The sequence below is a fragment of the Geotrypetes seraphini genome, chromosome 2, assembly GCF_902459505.1.
Source record: "Geotrypetes seraphini chromosome 2, aGeoSer1.1, whole genome shotgun sequence".
Classification (NCBI taxonomy): Eukaryota; Metazoa; Chordata; class Amphibia; order Gymnophiona; family Dermophiidae; genus Geotrypetes; species Geotrypetes seraphini.
In genome coordinates, this window is record NC_047085.1 from 491,215,529 (window position 1) to 491,232,814 (window position 17,286).

Genomic DNA, 17,286 nt, shown 5'->3' on the forward strand with positions numbered 1-17,286 from the left:
AATGTTTTCACCCTGCTCTCAGACCTCTTTTTTCCATGAGAGTCTATTTTGGACCTTGCACAGTCTGATTGCCCTCGAAGGGTTCGCTTTGCTTACTGGAGTTAGGGATTCTAATTTTCAAGTACACTGGAGGACTGCGATTTTTTTTTTTCTGGATATCAGAGTTCTTCTCTTTTTTCTGGTTGGGAGGTTCTTCAGGACTAGTTTCTCCTCATTCAGACTTCATGGTTCTGCTTCCTGGATTTCAAGGAAGCCTCCACATATTCCAATTCATATGGTTTCCAGTATATACTTTTCAGTCAACTCAGCCGTTTCCATTACCAGTATAGGTCCTTCCTTTTGGTCTGGCATTTTCTCTCAGACTCTTCATGAAGTGTCTGATCATGATGGCCGCATCTATTCGATCACAAGGCCTTCAGGTTTTTCTTTTTCTAAACATCTGGGTTTTCCCAGCATGCACAGAGAAAAACGCTACTTGCCTGCTATCAGCCTGAAAATCGCTGCTTGCCTGCTACCAACCTGAAAAGTTATTTGTGGTTTTTCTGTATTTGCGGTTATATCCCGCACCTAACCACCGCGAATATGGAAGGAGGAGTGTACTATGTTATGGGATGTCAACGTGGTTCTCACCCAGCTGATGAAAGCTCCTTTGAATTCCTGTCACTTGAAGTTTTTGACCTGGAAAGTGGTGTTTCTGGTGGCAGTCACTTCAGCTCGCAGTTTGTGAGCTTCAGTCCCTGGTAGCAGACTCACCTTGCACTAAATTTCAACATACAAGTAGCTCTCTGCATGCATCCGAAGTTCCTTCCTAAAGTCAAGATGGAATTCTGACTTAACCAGTCAATCATTCTGCCAACATTTTTTTCCGAAACCTCATGCTCATCCTGATGAAAGCATACCTCATACCTTAGACTGCAGGCGAGCCTTTGCCTTCTATCTAGAGTGGACTAAAGCCCACAGAAAGAAAATGCATGACTGACATAACTTATGCAAAATCTAGATTTTTCTATTATATGAACTGAGGCCATACAAGATAAGGGGGAAAAGATGTGGAAGCGATGCATAAAAGAGGAAGATGCACTGTATATAGTAGAGATGCACAAGGTCCAAACACAGTTCTTTCTATAAAGCAGAAGGAAGCTTTCACTAAAATACCCTTTCCAATTATCTCTTTTTCTGACCTATAACACTTCTACATAACAATTTAGAGGAATGGTCTAAAGAACTAAACTAAACTTGGTTTTATAGACTGGGTCATCAACCAAAATGGAGCTCGACTCAGTTAACACTAAGTAAAACATAATACGAGAATGGAAACAGGAATAATTTGAATTAGAGAAACAAAATGACTAATTTCCAAAATGTTTGGCAAACAAAAAAGTCTTCAGTGCTTTTTTTCGGAATAACAAGGGGTCAAAACTTCTTAGTGAAAGCGCCAAATTGTTCCATATCTCTGTCAACTTGAAAGTGAAAGAGTAATTAAATCTCCTGATAGGTTTAGTTTTACCCCGAAGGCAAGGAGAGTTTCAGTCTTTGAGAGCTTCTGGCAAGATGCGATCTGTACACATTCCAGTCCAAAGGAACAAGAGTAGTGAAAATGCCAAATAAGATCTTAAATGCAATACAAATGCATTTAAAGTGGATTCTAAGATGGACTTGAAGCCAGTGTAAATCTTTAAGTATTGGGGACACATGGTCAAATGTACTTTTTCCAAAAATAAGCCTAGCAACAGTATTCTATATCAGCTGGGAGTCTCTTCAAGCTGACCTTGGATAGACCCAAGTATATAGAATTGCAGTAGTCCAGTTGTGACAGAATAATTGATTGAACCAGAACAGAAAAAAGCTGTTGATGAAAAAGAACAGTGAACGGAGGACCAAAGAAGCCAGGGTTCAGTCTTTATTCTACTCCTTGTGATTTTGGCAGTTTACTTCATCCTGTAATTGCCTTCGGTACCAGTTTAAAAATCTAATTCCAGAATTAGTAAACCAGTATTGAAAGGGATGATCTGTTTTCTTTTCTGAAGTACTTAGAATGTTCACACTTATAGACAAGATTTAAAAATCTTGTTTGCACAGATTTAAGCCATGCATCTTTTTGCAGTTTCAAATTCCTGTAATAAATACAAAACACATATACACATACAAAAATATGTGCTAGCAAAATCTTGATCGAAGAGTGCTATAGTACTTTGGTTTAATCCTTACTGGAAATGTAGTCCTTTTAGGCTTTTCCTTCTCATTGGTTCATGGTTTAATATGTGGTGTTCTTCCATACCAGCTCCTCTCGATGCCCTAATGGAGAATATTGTTCCAACCGGCGGTTCCAGAAGAAACAGCATGCGGATGTGGAAGTGATCTTGACTGAGCAGAAGGGCTGGGGGTTGCGAGCTGCCAAGGAGCTACCACCGTAAGGATTTTTAACCTAGTTTTATTCTTTTTCTTTTCTTTTTGTTTTTAATAGACTGGACTTAACTTTTACCATAGCAGAATCTCTTCCTGAAGAAAGCATGGTGTTTGCACCCTAGTAAATCCATCTACTAAATGTCAAAATGTACAGTACTGTGTATGCCTCTCAGGGCTATATAAGTGATAAATAGTAGTAGTAGTCAATCAAATTGGTGCTTCCTTCTAGCCTTGTTAATGTAAACAATCATCCTTGCCCTAATCTGAATGTACTACAATTTTGCAACATTTCCAGGCCCAACCAGCTCTGATAGAGGGGAACTAAACTTAAACATGAGACCAGGATCCTCTAAAGGAATGGGTGAAATAAACCCAGTTTCTGTATCGCCTGGTAGACTGTTATAGTTCTTATGAATGGGTTATATACCTCACTGCTACCAGCAGGTGGAGACTGAGAAACTTGTATATCAGGATAACTTCCCCCCTAGCAATCCAGTCTTCCTCAGTCTCCAACAGCAGGTAATTCAGCTCCCCTCTTAGTACTGTTGGAATTTGTTTTGGACTCCTGGGTTCCCCTTTAGTGCCAGACGGAGCTTGGACGGGTCTTGTTTGGGGATCCGTCCAACCTCGGGGGTGTTAAACTCGGTGGGTCTCGTGCTGGGTCCCTCCCCCACCTTCCTCCACCTCCCCAAATTTTTGTAGAGGTGCCTCAGCAGGCAGCCTGGCCCTCTGGTTGGTCAGGCTTCTAGCTTTGAGAGCCGTGGAGTCTGTTCTGAATAAGTTTTTTTAAAAATCCCGAGGTGTGCTGGTATAAATGGCTCGTTTCCCTTTAAAAATTACCATTTTTTATTGTCGATCTCATCTTACCGGCACATTTCTTTCAACTAGGGCAGTTTTCAGCACAATGAGCACTTTTAAAAGGAAAAAGTGCTCATTCTGCTCCAGACGCGAGATACTCGTGGCCGGCCTGTGCAAGTGTTGTGCAGGCCGGAGTGGTGGGGGAGTCTCGTCGGCAGCAGCCGCATGTAACTCACGAGTCGGCTTCGGATCAGGGGGAAGCCAGGGCTTCCCCCAACGCCCACGCAGAGGGTTCCCCAGCCATAGACTGTCAGGGTGAAAAGGATTCTCTTACCGCCGGAGCGGCTGGGGATTCCCTTTTCGCGTCAGTCAGTTCCTTGGCCTCAGCGTCAGGAAAGTCCCAGGCTTTTCAGATGTGGCAGGCCACAGGAGCTCCAATTTTGGCGGGAACCTCCTCCTTCATTTCCTGTGAGGGTGACCTTCCCCCTGTTCTGGAAATACAGGGGCAAGGTATGGCTGGGTCCCCTGCTGGGGCAGGGAGTCCCTTGGGGCCACCGGGGTTTTTTCCCCTGAGTTTATGTTGGCACTATGTAAAGCTTATGTGCTGGTGTCTGGAGGTTCCGTGTCTACTCGGGTAGGGAGGGAGGGGATTTGCCCTTGACGTTTTCCCCGGTGTGGCCCCATACAGCAACGGATTTGCCCCTCTCTACTCCTCATCCAAGCACCCGAAGGTCTCTTGGGACAAGGATTTTTGCCATGAGGAGCAAGATGGTATTGATGAGGATCTGGACCTTTGGGAAGATTTCCAGGATCCTCTTGGGGGGGCCGGATTCTACCCGTGAGAGGTTCGAGCACCCCCTGCTGGCAAAGATGCATCTGTGGTGTGCATTTTTCAGTGGGAAGAGCTTCATTAGTTAATTATACAAGGCTCTTCAGTTTTGCACTTTGAGGACACCTTGTCAGAGCCCCCTTGTATGGTGGACCCCTTGCTGAAGGGGATTCTCTCTGCTTCCCGCTCTTTTCCTATGCATCAGGATATTCAGGACATTATGCTCACACAGTGGCATGTGCCGGAAGCTCCTTTCGTTTTGCGTGCTCCTTGGCCCGCCTGTATCCCATTCCTGAAGGGGATAGGCATGTTCTGACGTCACCTGTTGTGGACACGGTGGTCTCAGCCATCTCTAAGCGGCATACTGTGCTTTTTGAGGATGATGCGTCCTTGGAGGACCCTGAGGAGCGTGAATTGGAGTCCCTCCTTAAACACAGTTTTGATGTGACAGCTCTGGCAGTCCAGGCGGCGATGTGTGGCAGGCTGGTGGCTTGGGCCGAGCATGTGTTTGACAGTAAATCTGAGGATTGGGAATTGCTAAAGTGGCAAAGATTGAATTGGGTGCTTCTTATCTTTCAGATGCCATGTATGACCTCTTACAAGCATCTACCAAGTCGTTGGCTTTTGGAATGGTAGCACGCCGTACCTTGTGGCTTCGTGCTTGGTTGGCGGATACAGCATCCAAAGCTAAGTTGACAAAGTTTCCTTTTAAAGGGTCCTTCTTGTTTGGTGAGGACTTGGACAAGTTGGTTCAGACTCTAACTGATTCTGAAGTGCCTCATTTGCATGAGGATAGGCCTAAGCTGCTGGCTTGAGGTGGTGCTGCTCGTGGGTATGATTTCTGCCGCTTCCGCCCTGGTCGAGAGGCTGTCTCTTTTCAGTCTCCTGGCCTCTCTAGAGGCAGGTTCTTCCAGTGCATGCAGTCCTTTTGTGGGGCCCACCGGGGTTTGGGCAGCGCCCCTGCCGGGTCCCTTGCTGCCCATCCTGCCTAATGACTCCTTGCCAGCACCCGTCTTGATTTTGGTGGGCGCCCAGCTGCAAGAATTTTATCTGAAATGGGCAGACATCACATCCGATCAGTAGGTTCTGGAGGTGATTCAGGACGGCTATGGTGTGGAGTTTGCCCATTCCTTGCCAGATTGTTTTCTCGCTTCTCCCTTGCAGGTGACGTGGAAGCAGTAGGCCTTTCACCAGACCCTTCAAAGATTGTTGGATCTCCACGCAGTGGTTCCAGTTCCCCCTCAGGAGTGGGGCACAGGTTGGTACTCGTTTTACTTTGTGGTGCCAAAGAAAGAAGGGACTTTTCAGCCCATCCTAGATTTGAAGGGGGTCCACGGGGTGCATTTCGTGCCTTCCTTCCGCATGGAAACTCTGTTGTCTGTGATTCTGGCAGTTCAGCCGGGGGAGTTTCTGACTTGTCTAGATTTGACCGGAGGCCTACTTGCACATTCCTATTTAGGCCTCCCATCATCACTTCCTGCGCTTTGCGATCTTGGGGCAACGCTATCGGTTCCCTGCACTTCCTTATGGTCTGGCCACGGCTCCACGGACATTCACCAAGGTGATGGTGGTCGTCGTGGCGGCTTTACGAAAAGAGTGCATTCTAGGTCATCCCTACCTGGATGACTGGCTGATTCGAGTGAAGTCGTTCCAGGAGAGCACCTGGGTCATGGCTTTGTTGATGGAGTTTCTGCAGTCGCTGGGATGGGTCGTCAACCTTTCCAAGAGCTGGTTGTCTCCATCTCAGCACCTGGAGTATCTAGGAGTTCTGTTCGACACCTACATGGGGAAGGTCTTCCTTTTGGAGGCCCGAGTAATCAAATTGCAGTTGCAGATTCGCATGCTTATGGCGTCCTGGTGTCCTCGGGTGCAGGATTTCCTCCAAGTCTTGGGGGTCAATGGCGGCTTCCCTAGACATGGTGAGGTGGGCTCGGGCCCACATGCGTCCGCTTCAGTACACTCTTCTTCGGAGGTGGTTGACTCAGGCACAGTCTAAATCATCCTGTTCCGCTTCCGGGCTTGGCTCGGCGCAGTCTTCGTTGGTGGCTCCAGACCCCCCCATCTTGTACAAGAGGCGGTGCTACTCACGGATGCCAGTCTTCTCGGTTGGGGAGCTCAGTGTCTAGGTCACTCAGCTCAGGGCACCTGGTCCACGGATGAGGCTTCTTGGTTGATCAATGTCTTAGAGACCAGAGCCATCCGTCTGGCGCTGTTAGCCTTCCAGTCCTTTCTGATGGGCAAGTCAGCCAGAGTTCTTTCGGAGAATGCCACGACAGTGGCCTGTGTCAATCATTAGGGGGGCACCAGGAGCACTTTGCTGGCACAGGAGGCGGCTCTGCTCATGGTCTGAGTGGAGTCTCATCTTCAGGACATATCAGCCTCCCACATAGCCGGAGTGAAGAATGTTCAAGCGGGCTTCCTAAGTCGTCACATGCTAGATCCCAGAGAATGGTGTCTAAACCTGGTGGCTTTTCAGTTGAAAGTGCAGTCTTGGGGTCAGCCCCTCATGGACCTGATGGCCACAAGTGTCAACGCCAAAACACCCCGCTTCTTCAGTCCTCACAGAGACAGTCAGGCCGAGGGCTTGGATGCTCTGGTATAACCATGGCCAACAGAGGGCTGTTTTATGTGTTCCCACCATGGCCATTAGTGGGCAGAGTTCTTCTCCGCATGGTTCAAAATCCAGGCCTTCTGATGTAACTTCCGGTTTTGCAAAACCGGAAATTACATCGAAGCAAGGACTCCAGTAGCAGAGGGAAATCCTGAACGGATCTCTGGTGCAGATCGGTGGCAGCAAGGCTCTCTCCTTCCCGGTAGCAAGGCTCTGTCCTCTCTTCCCTGGCCAGGCAAAAGCAGCGGTAGCGAATGCAATTCACTACCCTGCCGCTACTCTGGGCGTCTTCTCTGCATTCGTCCGCCCAAGCGGAAACAGGAAGTTTTCACTGAGGGCGGGCCGCAGTGGAGAGAAGATGCGAGGAGTGCTGGCAGGAGTGGATCGCTACCGCCATCAGCAGACCTCTTCCCAGATGCATCCCTCCTGCCGGACTCTCTTTGGGAAAGGTGCCGGGGTGTGGTGGTGGTGGGGGCTTAGGAGTGCCATAAAAAATTAAAAAGGTAGATGGAGGGAGAGTGGAGATTCAGCCTTAGAATCTGTTCAGCAATGCCTCTTTACAGGCTTCTGCTTGAGAATACAAATCACGGAACAGTCAAGAGAGCACTTTCTTAGCATGGAACAATCTTTCAAAATTCATCTGGCCCTTCAGTTTCCATCAGGGCAAGGCAGATACATCTCAACTTGCTATCTTTAAACAGTCTTGCACAGTCCAAAATAGACAACAGGATTCCATAGTAAACTGACAGTCAAACAAGATGTCCTGAAAGCACAGCAGTTCATAGTAAATTTGACATTGGTACAAGAGTACAGAGATGCCCCATTGAAGACTGCGCTGCAAGAAGTTTGAAAATTCAGTCTCTTCTTTTTACCAGTATTTGGTTGTCAAACTGACATGTTGCTTTGGCTGCTCTACATGCACTGCATCTGAGCTCCAGAAACAGGTGCAAAAGGATTTGTTGGCCTCAGACCTGTTTGTGTATAAATCATTGACTGGGGTGCCATCAAAGGCGTTGCACCAATCTAAGCAGGTACCATTCCATACATAGGCACTTATGTGGTCACTGGATAGGTCATTGGAGGAGGTACCATCTGCGGAATGGTAGCTACTGGGGCAGGAGTCCATGTGCTTGATGTTCTTGTTCTTGCTTGCCAGTTTGCTTGGTGGACTGGAGGAGAGATGGGGAGAAGATAGATGGGAGAAATGAACTTGGTGGAGGGGGAGATGGACTTGGGGGAGATCATGGAGAGGGGAGATGGGGGAAGGATAGAAGAAATAAGGATCTAAAAACAGGAGAGGGAGAGAGACGGTGGACAATGGGATTTAGGGAGGGAAGGGAACAGAAAGGAAGAGAAGTTGGACACAAGGGATGGTGTGGAGGGGGGATAGAGATATTGGATAGGAGGGTAGTTGGGAAGAGAAAGGGGTCCCTGGTGTGGTGGGGAAGGAGAGAGATGAAGGATGAAAGGGTAATTCAGGAAAGGTGGATCTGTGGATGGAGACAAAAAAAAGGAAAGATACCAGACCTCCGGGGGAGGGAAGGGAAACAGAAGGGGAGGACAGAGATAGAAGATGGATGGTTAGCACGTAGAAGAAGAAAGAAGGAGACCCTGGCAAGCAAGTTATCAGAAGACAACTGGAGCCAGGAACCGATAAGATCTCAATAATGATCAGACAACAAAAGATAGAAAAAATAATTTTATTTTCTATTTTGTGGTGTTAGACCACGAACGTGAGCTAGGATTTAAGAGAGAGAGGAAAAGTCTTTTTTTGTTTGTTTATTTTGTTTACACCACAGCGCCACTGTGGGTAGGAGAGGGCAAAGTGGGTGAAGAGGCTATAAAATAAACCCACCAGGATATTTGAAAAAAGCATCCACTTTGGCAGGAAAATCGATTCAGTAGGCTGAATCGAATCAAATTTTTTTTCCTGAATCGGGCAGCACTAGTAAGGACTATACCAGTCTACAGGCTAACAGAAAGAAAATTAGCAGGTAAGAACCTAATTTCTCCTTCCTTCCTTACAGGGCCTTATTGAGAGGCATAGCTAGCCTGATTAGCCAGGAGGGCAGGGCCTAGGGAGAAAGAGTTACATTTAGGGATGCATTTAATTATAATTTTAAATAGTGATTAATCATAAAATTAAAGGTATATTATTTATTCACTTTTTCCACTGTTACTCCTTGTTATTCTGGGGTAGTCACTTAACCCTCTATTGCCCTATGTACAAAATAAGTGCCTGTATATATTATGTAAACCACTTTGATTGTTACCATAGAAAGGTGATATATCAAATCCCCTTCCCTAAAGGACTGATGATCTGCCTGTCTCCCAGCTCCAGTTCCAACATCTCTCTTTCTCAGGAGACAAGTAGGGGATATGCAGGCACACTGGTAGGTGAAGTCCACTGACGAAGCCTATGTGACAGTGCTCTTTCCTAGCTAAGTAAGCTTTACGCTTACTGGGCATGTGCGGGAATCAGTACTCCCATCGCCCCTCCCCTTGGATTGCCAGTTTTGTCCCTAGCAATAAGTAAGGAGTGAAAAAAGGGGATGGTAGACAGGCAAGTGTGGCTGCATACCCCTGCTGTCTACAGAGAACAACTGTTAACAGGTGAGCAACTTTGTTTTCTTTCTTTCCTCCCTCCCATAGTCTAACGCATATTCCCTCCTTCCCCTTCAGTGCCATAAACTTGGTTGTTCAGTGCCATAAATCAAGCTGTTCTCGTGACTGCTGGAGCTCACCACCTTGCTCATAGCTTCCACTTGTAGCCCCTCCAGTCCTGCTTGTGGATCTACAGCACTCTCACCTCTCCCTACCTGGGGTTCAACATCTGTTCATTCCCACAGTCTACCTTAAAGTTGGTCTTCTCTTGGTCTCCAACTGCATTGCACGTAGGCTATCTGCTCCCTGCTTCAAATTTCTCTTTTAGAAGAGAGCAGACAATATGTTTGGAGGAGAGACTGCAATTTTCTTAGCCACAAATAATTTTTTTAATTGGGATTAATATCACCTTATCGCAGTGTTTACTGCAATTAATGTTGAAGCCCTAGTTAAAAGCATAAAGAAGAGACAGGATGGGAAGTCCCCTGAGCAGGAATAAAAAAGTTTCCAGAAAAGTTCAAAGCCAGCAGCTGCTGTCTGAGAATGGGCCAAGATGGGAAACAGCCTAGTAGAAGGGGGTAACTCTTTGTGTGTACAAAGTGGGTTTAACTGAAATTGAGCTTTAAGAAACTTGTCAAAATGCAGTTCCTTTTTTTGTGTGTATAGAATTGAACTTCTGTTCCAGCCCTTTGATACATTGTATTTGACAATAAAGAATTTGCTTTGTTTTGCCATGTCTGCTGTGAATGTTTGAAGGCTTTATACCTGACTATCACCCACACTTTTTATTTATTCAGTTCAGTTTTCTATGCCGTTCTCCCAGGAGAGCTCAGAAAGGTCTACATGAATTTATTTAAGTTCTCGAGCATTTTCCCCTGTCTGTCCTGGTGGGCTCACAATCTATCTAATATACAAGGGGCAATGGGGGGATTAAGTGACTTGCCCAGGGTCACAAGGAGCAGCCTAGGTTTGAATCCACAACTTAAGAGTTCTGAGGCAGTAGCTTTAACCACTGCGCCACACTCATATTTCCACCAAGTTAGATTTGTATTACCAACTGACAGCTTAGTGCAAACGTTAGAATTGTGAACGTGGAAACTTGTTTTAATCTTTTTTTCATTGCTTACTATGTGAGCTTGAGCGAGTCACTTAATTTTGCTGTGCTTAAACTAGGACAACAAGCCATTAGGTCAAATATTGTAGTCATGTGAATTGACTTATTACATCACCATATGAATTAGTTATTTTTTGTTAATTAATACATAAAACTTACTAAAGAAAGTTACCTCACAGCCAGATACTTAACTTTGTTTTAGCTGATGTTAGTTTGAGTACTATGATTTAAATGTGGTACGTGATTAGGTATTCTAGTGCAGTAGGTGTGTCATTCTGGACAGACGGGTGATATCCCAGTGCCTGCAAGCAGTGCTGAAGGAATCCACTCCGGTTTTTGAATTCCTCCTACTTCACAGAGGGCTCTGCTGCCTCCTACAGTTTTTTCTTTCTGCACGCAAGACAGGAGGAGACATGGGGGAAGCCACTGGTTACCCTGGATCGGTAGCATGGAATATTGCTACTCCTTGGGTTTTGGCCAGGTACTAGTGTCTTGGATCGGCCACCGTGAGAACAGGCTACTGGGCTTGATGGACCATTGGTCTGACCCAGTAAGGCTATTCTTATGTTTTGATCTGTTCTGCTTATTGCTTTATTTTTCTTTAGTATTTTGGGTGTTTTTCCTTTCAGTGCTGAGAGCTCCCCTGGTTGAGGGTTCAGCACTGCTTGCATGTAGGAGAAGCAGACTAAGGTACCTATTGGCCAGATTGCAGAAGTCTTTTTGGAGCTTGCTTGCCTACTGCATTGCAGGGACTTGAGCGCAGGCTGTTAGGCATCCGAAGAGGGCTCAGCAGGATCTCGCAGGCTGTGTTTCACCTCCCCTATTTTCATGTCTGCGGGAGTTGGACGTTCAGATTCAGTGCTGGAACGATGTTCTGTAGTGAATTCTTCTCCCATATCTAGCCACCTTAGGAGCTGAGGCAGGCTACAGCAGCATGTGAGGCAGATTGGGAAGGAGTGGTGGTCTGTAAATACTGATGTTCCCCCACCTCTAAAATCACTAGTTTTTTTTGTTTATTTTAGTGTTTTTGAGCCATATTTTGGTGCTAAAATGCTGCCACTTTGGCCAGCTTGGATTCCCGATTTTTATTTTTTTTTTTTTAAATTTTCCCTCAAAGCTTTCCAGAAGCTCCAAATCATCTTGTTTGCCTAAAAACTTGCAGGGATTGAGTCTTCAGGCTCTTTTCACCCTAATTCAAGCCAGGTTTGTGCTGGAGAGCACCCTTGCGCCATGTGCTGCACAGCACATGACGAGTGGGTGGGAGTGGTCGGCTTAGCTTCCCCGTTGGTTGGGGCTATATTCCTTACAGAGCCCTGTTGTCCTAGGCACAGGAGCTTGGAAGCTGCAGAGCCCAAGAAACGTAAGCTGGAATCCTCTACTGGAGCACTCAAAAGTTTTGAGCATTCGCATGGAGACAGTATGATTTGTCATAGCAACAGTCGCTTCAGGGGAGTTCCTAGCCCTACTGGATTTGACAGAGGCCTATTTGCATATTCCTACATTTCCAGACCTCAGAAAGTTCCTGAGGTTTCATGTTCTGGAAAACCATTACCAGTTCTCTGTCCTTCCCTTTGGACTGGTGACTGCTCCTTGCACGTTCACCAAGGTAATGATAGCACTGGCTGCTCATCTGTACAAGATGGAGTTGCAAGTTCATCCATTCTCTCAAGGAGAGCAAGTGGTATCTCAGTGGTCCGAGTTCTGCAGAACTTGGGTTGGATAGTGAATTTCAGAAAGAGCTATCTGACTCAGTCCCTGAAATACCTGGGTATCTTGTTCAACATGGCAGATGGCTGTATCTGTCTTCCAGAGGCAAGCAGACAGAAGCTTTGCACTCGGATAACAAGCATGCTAGCCAAGCCGGCACCATCAGCGTGACATTATATCCAAGTGCTAGGTTCCATGGTGGCTACAATAGATGTGGTTCCCTGGGTAAAAGCTCACTTGAGTCCTCTCCAAAACATGTTATCACGTTGGTCCCCTAGGCAGATGCTCTTGCCCTGAACTCCGGAAGCCCAGGCTAGTATGGAATGGTGGCACCGCCCTCAGTCGCTAGCCAGGGACATACCCCTCCGCATAAATTCCTGGGTGATTGTTACAAGAGATGCCAGCATATTTGGCTGGGACGCTTACTGCAACCGTTGTCAGATTCACAGACATTGGTCGACCACCTAGGGAAAATGGTTGATCAGCAGGCTGGAGCTTCGAGTCATTTGACTGGCCTTGCAGAAACTGCAGAAGGTTCTGGAAGGACAAGCTGTATGGTCATCTCAGACAAGGCTACTGTGGTAGCCTATGTTAATCGCTGAGGAAGCACCAGGAGTGCCCAGCTGGGTCTGGAAGCCTGCTTATTGTTCAAGTGAGTGGAGCTTCATCTTCAGGCGCACATAGTGGGAGTGGACAATGTCCAAGCTGATTACCTCAGCAGACAGACCTTGGATCTGGGCAATTAGACACTGTCTGCATCAGCCTTGCAAACCATTGTTCATCATTGGGGTCACCCAATATTTGATCTCATGGCAACAGCACAGTCAAAGGTCTGAGCCCAGAAGTGCAGGTCTGGATGCTCTAATCCAGCCATGGCCACAGAGTGAGCTGTTGTACATGTTCTCTCCGTGGCCCATGCTAGGGAGAATCCTCCCCAGGATCATAAGCTATCGAGGAAATGTCATTCTCATGGCCCCAGATTGGCTGCAAAGACCATGATATGCAGATCTAGTTCATTTTCATACAGGTCCCAGTCTCAGCCTATGAGTGCACTCGGACCTCCATTCTCAGGGACCAATGGTCATAGAAAATCCAGATCATTTTGCTCTTATGGCATGGCTCTTGAGTGCAAGGCATTAGCACGCAAGGGCTACTCAGAAGTAGTCATTGCTACTCTGCTCAAGTCTAAAAAGCCGACCACAGTCTCTGCCCATGCTAAAGCTTGAAAAACTTTCCAGCCATGGTGTATTGAGGAAAAGGAGGAGCCTTTCTCTGCTCTGGTCTCTGGTGTTAGACTTTCTCCAGTCTGGCCTTGACAAGGGACTCACGGTGGTGTCCCTTAATCCAAGTAGCGGTACTCTCTTGTTATCGTGCTCAAGACTGAAGGACTATGCTAGCATTTCATTCAGACATAGCCAGATTCCTAAAGGGAGCCCTACTTATCAGGCCCCAAGTAAAACCTCCGTTCTGTTCTTCAGTTCCTAATGTAGTTTTGCAAGGTCTCGGCCAGGCTCCATTTGAGCCACTGAAGGAAGTGTCCTTGATAGATGTGACGCTCAAAATGGTTTTTCTGGTGGCTATTACCTTGCAGAGAGCCTTTTCTCAAATTTACTGAAGTGGGAATTTGTTTGCGCACCATACCATCTTTTTTGCGGAAGATTGGAGACTCATTTTGGATCTCGCGCACATCAATGCGGTGCTGAAAGTTCTGCGCTTTTGAATGGAGACAGTTCGTTCAGTCATAGCGGTGGTGAAACTGGAGAAATTTCTGGCCTCTCTGGATTTGATGGAGGCCTACCTGCATATTCTCATCGTTCCTGAATGCAGAAAGTTCCTTAGATTTCATGTCCTGGAGAACCATTACCTGTTCTCAGCTCTTCCCTTTGGCTGGTGACAGCACCTCGCATGTTCACCAAGGTGATAGTGCTAGTAGCCACATGTCTATGCAGGACAGCATTGCAGGTACATTCATACCTGGACAATTGGCTGATCAGAGCCCCTGTTATTTTTGGAAGGAAAACAAGCGGTGGCTTAACGTGGTCTGTGTCTTGCAGAGCCTAGGTTGGATAGTGAATTTCTGAAAGAGCCAACTGGTTCCTTCCCAATCCCTGAATTACCTGGGAGTCTTCTTCAACACAGCAGAGGGTAGTGTCTCTTTTCCAGAAGCACATAGACAGAAACTTTGTACCCAGATAGCGAATTTATTGGCCAAGCCAGCTCCATCCACAGGGCACTGCCTTCAATTGCTGGTTTCCATGGTAGGTGGGGCAAAGGCTCGCATGCCACCTCCTCCAGAATGCTCTGCTATCATGTTGGTTGCCACAGTCGGACTCCCTGCAGATGTGTCTGCCATGGACTCCAGAAACCCGGGTCAGTATGGGCTGGTGACTCTGCCCACAGGCATTATCAAGCGGCATGCCTCTCAGAATAGCATTGTGGGTAATTGTGACAACTTATGCCAGCTTGTTCGGTTGGGAGGCTCACGTCAATGGATGCCCGATTCAGGGGCATTGGCCAACCTCACAAAGACATGCAATGAAGCTACTGAGTGGTAGATTTAAAGCAAACCGGAGAAAATATTTGTTCACACAACATGTAATTAAACTGTGGAATTTGTTGCTGGAGAAGGTGGTGAAATCGGTTAACTTGCGGGATTTAAAAAAGATTTGGATAATTAGCTAAAAAGAAGTCCATAGACCATTATTGAGATGGCTTGGGGAAATCCACTGCTTTTTCCTAGGATAAGCAGCATAAAATCTGTTTTGCTACTTGGGATCTAGCTTGGTACTTGGAGCCTGGGTTGGCCACTGTTGGAAACAGGAAACTGGGTTGATGGACCTTTGGTCTGTCACAGTATGGCAATTCTTATGTGAAAGATTGGAACTCCGAGCCATTCTTTTGGCATTGCAGATGCTGGAGAAGAGTCTTGAGGGATTAACGGTCCAAGTTTTTTCAGACATGTCAACCACCAGGGAGGCACCAAAAGTTTGTTGCTTTGAAGTCTTCTACACCCAGTTCTTCAGATAGATGTGCTGCTTTCTCCATCAGCAGAGGCCCACTGATTGGCAGTTGTCGACTTCTATCTTCAGCAAGCCATTGCAGCAACGTCTATTCAATGCCTTCAGCCTTCCCAATTCTTTTCCATTTTCTGGTAGGATTGCTGTTGTTTTGCCTGTCTTCAATATGGCTTGCATTTTTTTGTAAAGCCGAGAAATCTGGCTAGGATGAACGCTGTAATGTTTTGCAATAGAGACCTGATTCTCCCGTTGGTCAAGTCTCTTTAAGACATCGACAAGGACTTTTGTCCAGCATGGTGGACACGTTCAGCTATAGACAGTGACTTTTGTCCAGCATGGTGGACACGTTCAGCCATAGACAATGACTTTTGTCCAGCATGGTGGACACGTTCAGCCAAAGACAATGACTTGTCCAGCATGGTGGACACATTCAGCAAAGTCAATAATTTTTGTCTACGCGACACCATGGTTCAGTTCCAAAAGTTCAAACACCTGGCCAGGCCTAGACTGCTGTTCCGAAACATGTGGCTCATCCATGTCAGAATGTGATTGTTTTTAACCGGAGTGAACATAACATGAACTAATAGATGTGGGACCTATAACATCAGTGTTCATAAGTGGATTGTATGCTTATCAGAATTGCAAATATCCGGAGTTTACGTCCATTGACTTTAATGTAAAAAAAACACAGGACCATGCTGGTAGGCTGCTGATAACCGAAGCGTGCGCTTAACCGATGTGCACTTAGGTGAAGTCGAATGTATGCATCACAGATACTGTATTATGTTTAGTGACTTACGAGATAGCTAATGGGGAGGGAGGGTGATGTCTTTATAGATTGGCTCACCATGATAACCCAAATTTCTAACATCGGTTTATATTCGTCAGCCTTTTTTCGCACTTTTTGGAGGGAAAAAAGGATACCTCAGTTTATATTCAGATTGGTTTATATTCGAGTATAAGACTGGTGAGACCTTATTTAGAATATTGTGTGCAATTCTGGAGACTACACCTTCAAAAAGATATAAAAAGGATGGAGTCTGTCCAGAGGAAGGCTACTAAAATGATGTGTGGTCTTCATCATAAGGCGTATGGGGACAGACTTAACGATCTCAATCTGTATACTTTGGAAGAAAGGCGAGAGAGGGGAGATATGATAGAGACGTTTAAATACCTACGTAATATAAATGTGCATGAGTTGAGTCTCTTTCATGTGAAAGGAAACTCTGCGATGAGAGGGCATAGGACAGACTTGTCAAACTTTGGCCTGCTGGAAAAATCTGGCTCACGGAATAATAAAATTTGGCCCACTAGACAATTCCTGCCGTTGCCACGATTTGGCCCGCCATTTCTTTCCTCCCTCCAGGCTTTCTAGTTATCCCAGCTGCCTGCACCCTGCCTGCTGCCGGTGTAATCACCGCTGCCGTTGCTCTTCACGAGCATCTGGTAACTCAGGAGGAAAATTTAGACATTAAAGCAGCCAGCAGAGGTTTTCTGTTTTTCTTGCCCTGCTCCTTCACTCTGGGAGCGTTTGCTTGCGTGAGGTCATCTGACCGGAAGAGAGCGTAGTGTCTGTAGCTCGGTGAGTGGTGGAGCTTGGTGGTGTTCTTATTTTGGCCAAAGCTGCGTGTGCCATGAAGCCGGCAGTGAATGAAATGTTCCCAGAGGGTGTGGGGGCCTTATGTAGACCTGGATGAGGTTGGGATAGATGTCAGGAAACATTACAACAGACGAGGGATCATGAGTGGGCTTAGGAAACCATTACAACCATTGTAGTGGGTATTAATAGGCTTGTTGTAGTTAGTTGGCTAAAGGCTGTGTCTCTGATTCTGTGCCGTACATTGGAATATGCAATATCCATTACATAAGTAGATCAATAATTTTCTGTTACTTCAAGGTAAAGGTAGCTCCAATTTCCATGACAGCGTGATTCCTTTTACTTCTTACGCTTTGCTCTTTTTTTTTTTTTATATATTTGAATAAAGACCAGACAATTAAAGGTAGAAAAAATAATTTTATTTTCTGTTTTGTGATTATAATATGTCAGATTTGAAATGTGTATCCTGCCAGAGCTGGTGTTAGACAGCAAGCGTGAACTAGATCCTAAAAGAGAGGAAAAGTTTTAATTTATTTTGTTTACATCACGGAGCTGGTGTGGGGTTGGAGAGGTTGTAACCATATTCTTCTACTAAGACTAAGG

At 46.1% G+C, this 17,286-nt stretch overlaps 1 protein-coding gene across 4 annotated transcripts in view; it reads left to right on the top strand.

The window, feature by feature from the left end:
- SETD2 (SET domain containing 2, histone lysine methyltransferase) overlaps positions 1 to 17,286 on the top strand; it is a 282,749-nt gene that overhangs the window by 60,700 nt on the left and 204,763 nt on the right. For all 4 annotated transcript variants that reach the window (XM_033931879.1, XM_033931878.1, XM_033931876.1 and 1 more), the window contains one exon: positions 2,282 to 2,410. In XM_033931879.1, the coding sequence (XP_033787770.1) occupies positions 2,282 to 2,410 (129 nt within the window). The remainder of the gene's footprint in view (positions 1 to 2,281; positions 2,411 to 17,286) is intronic.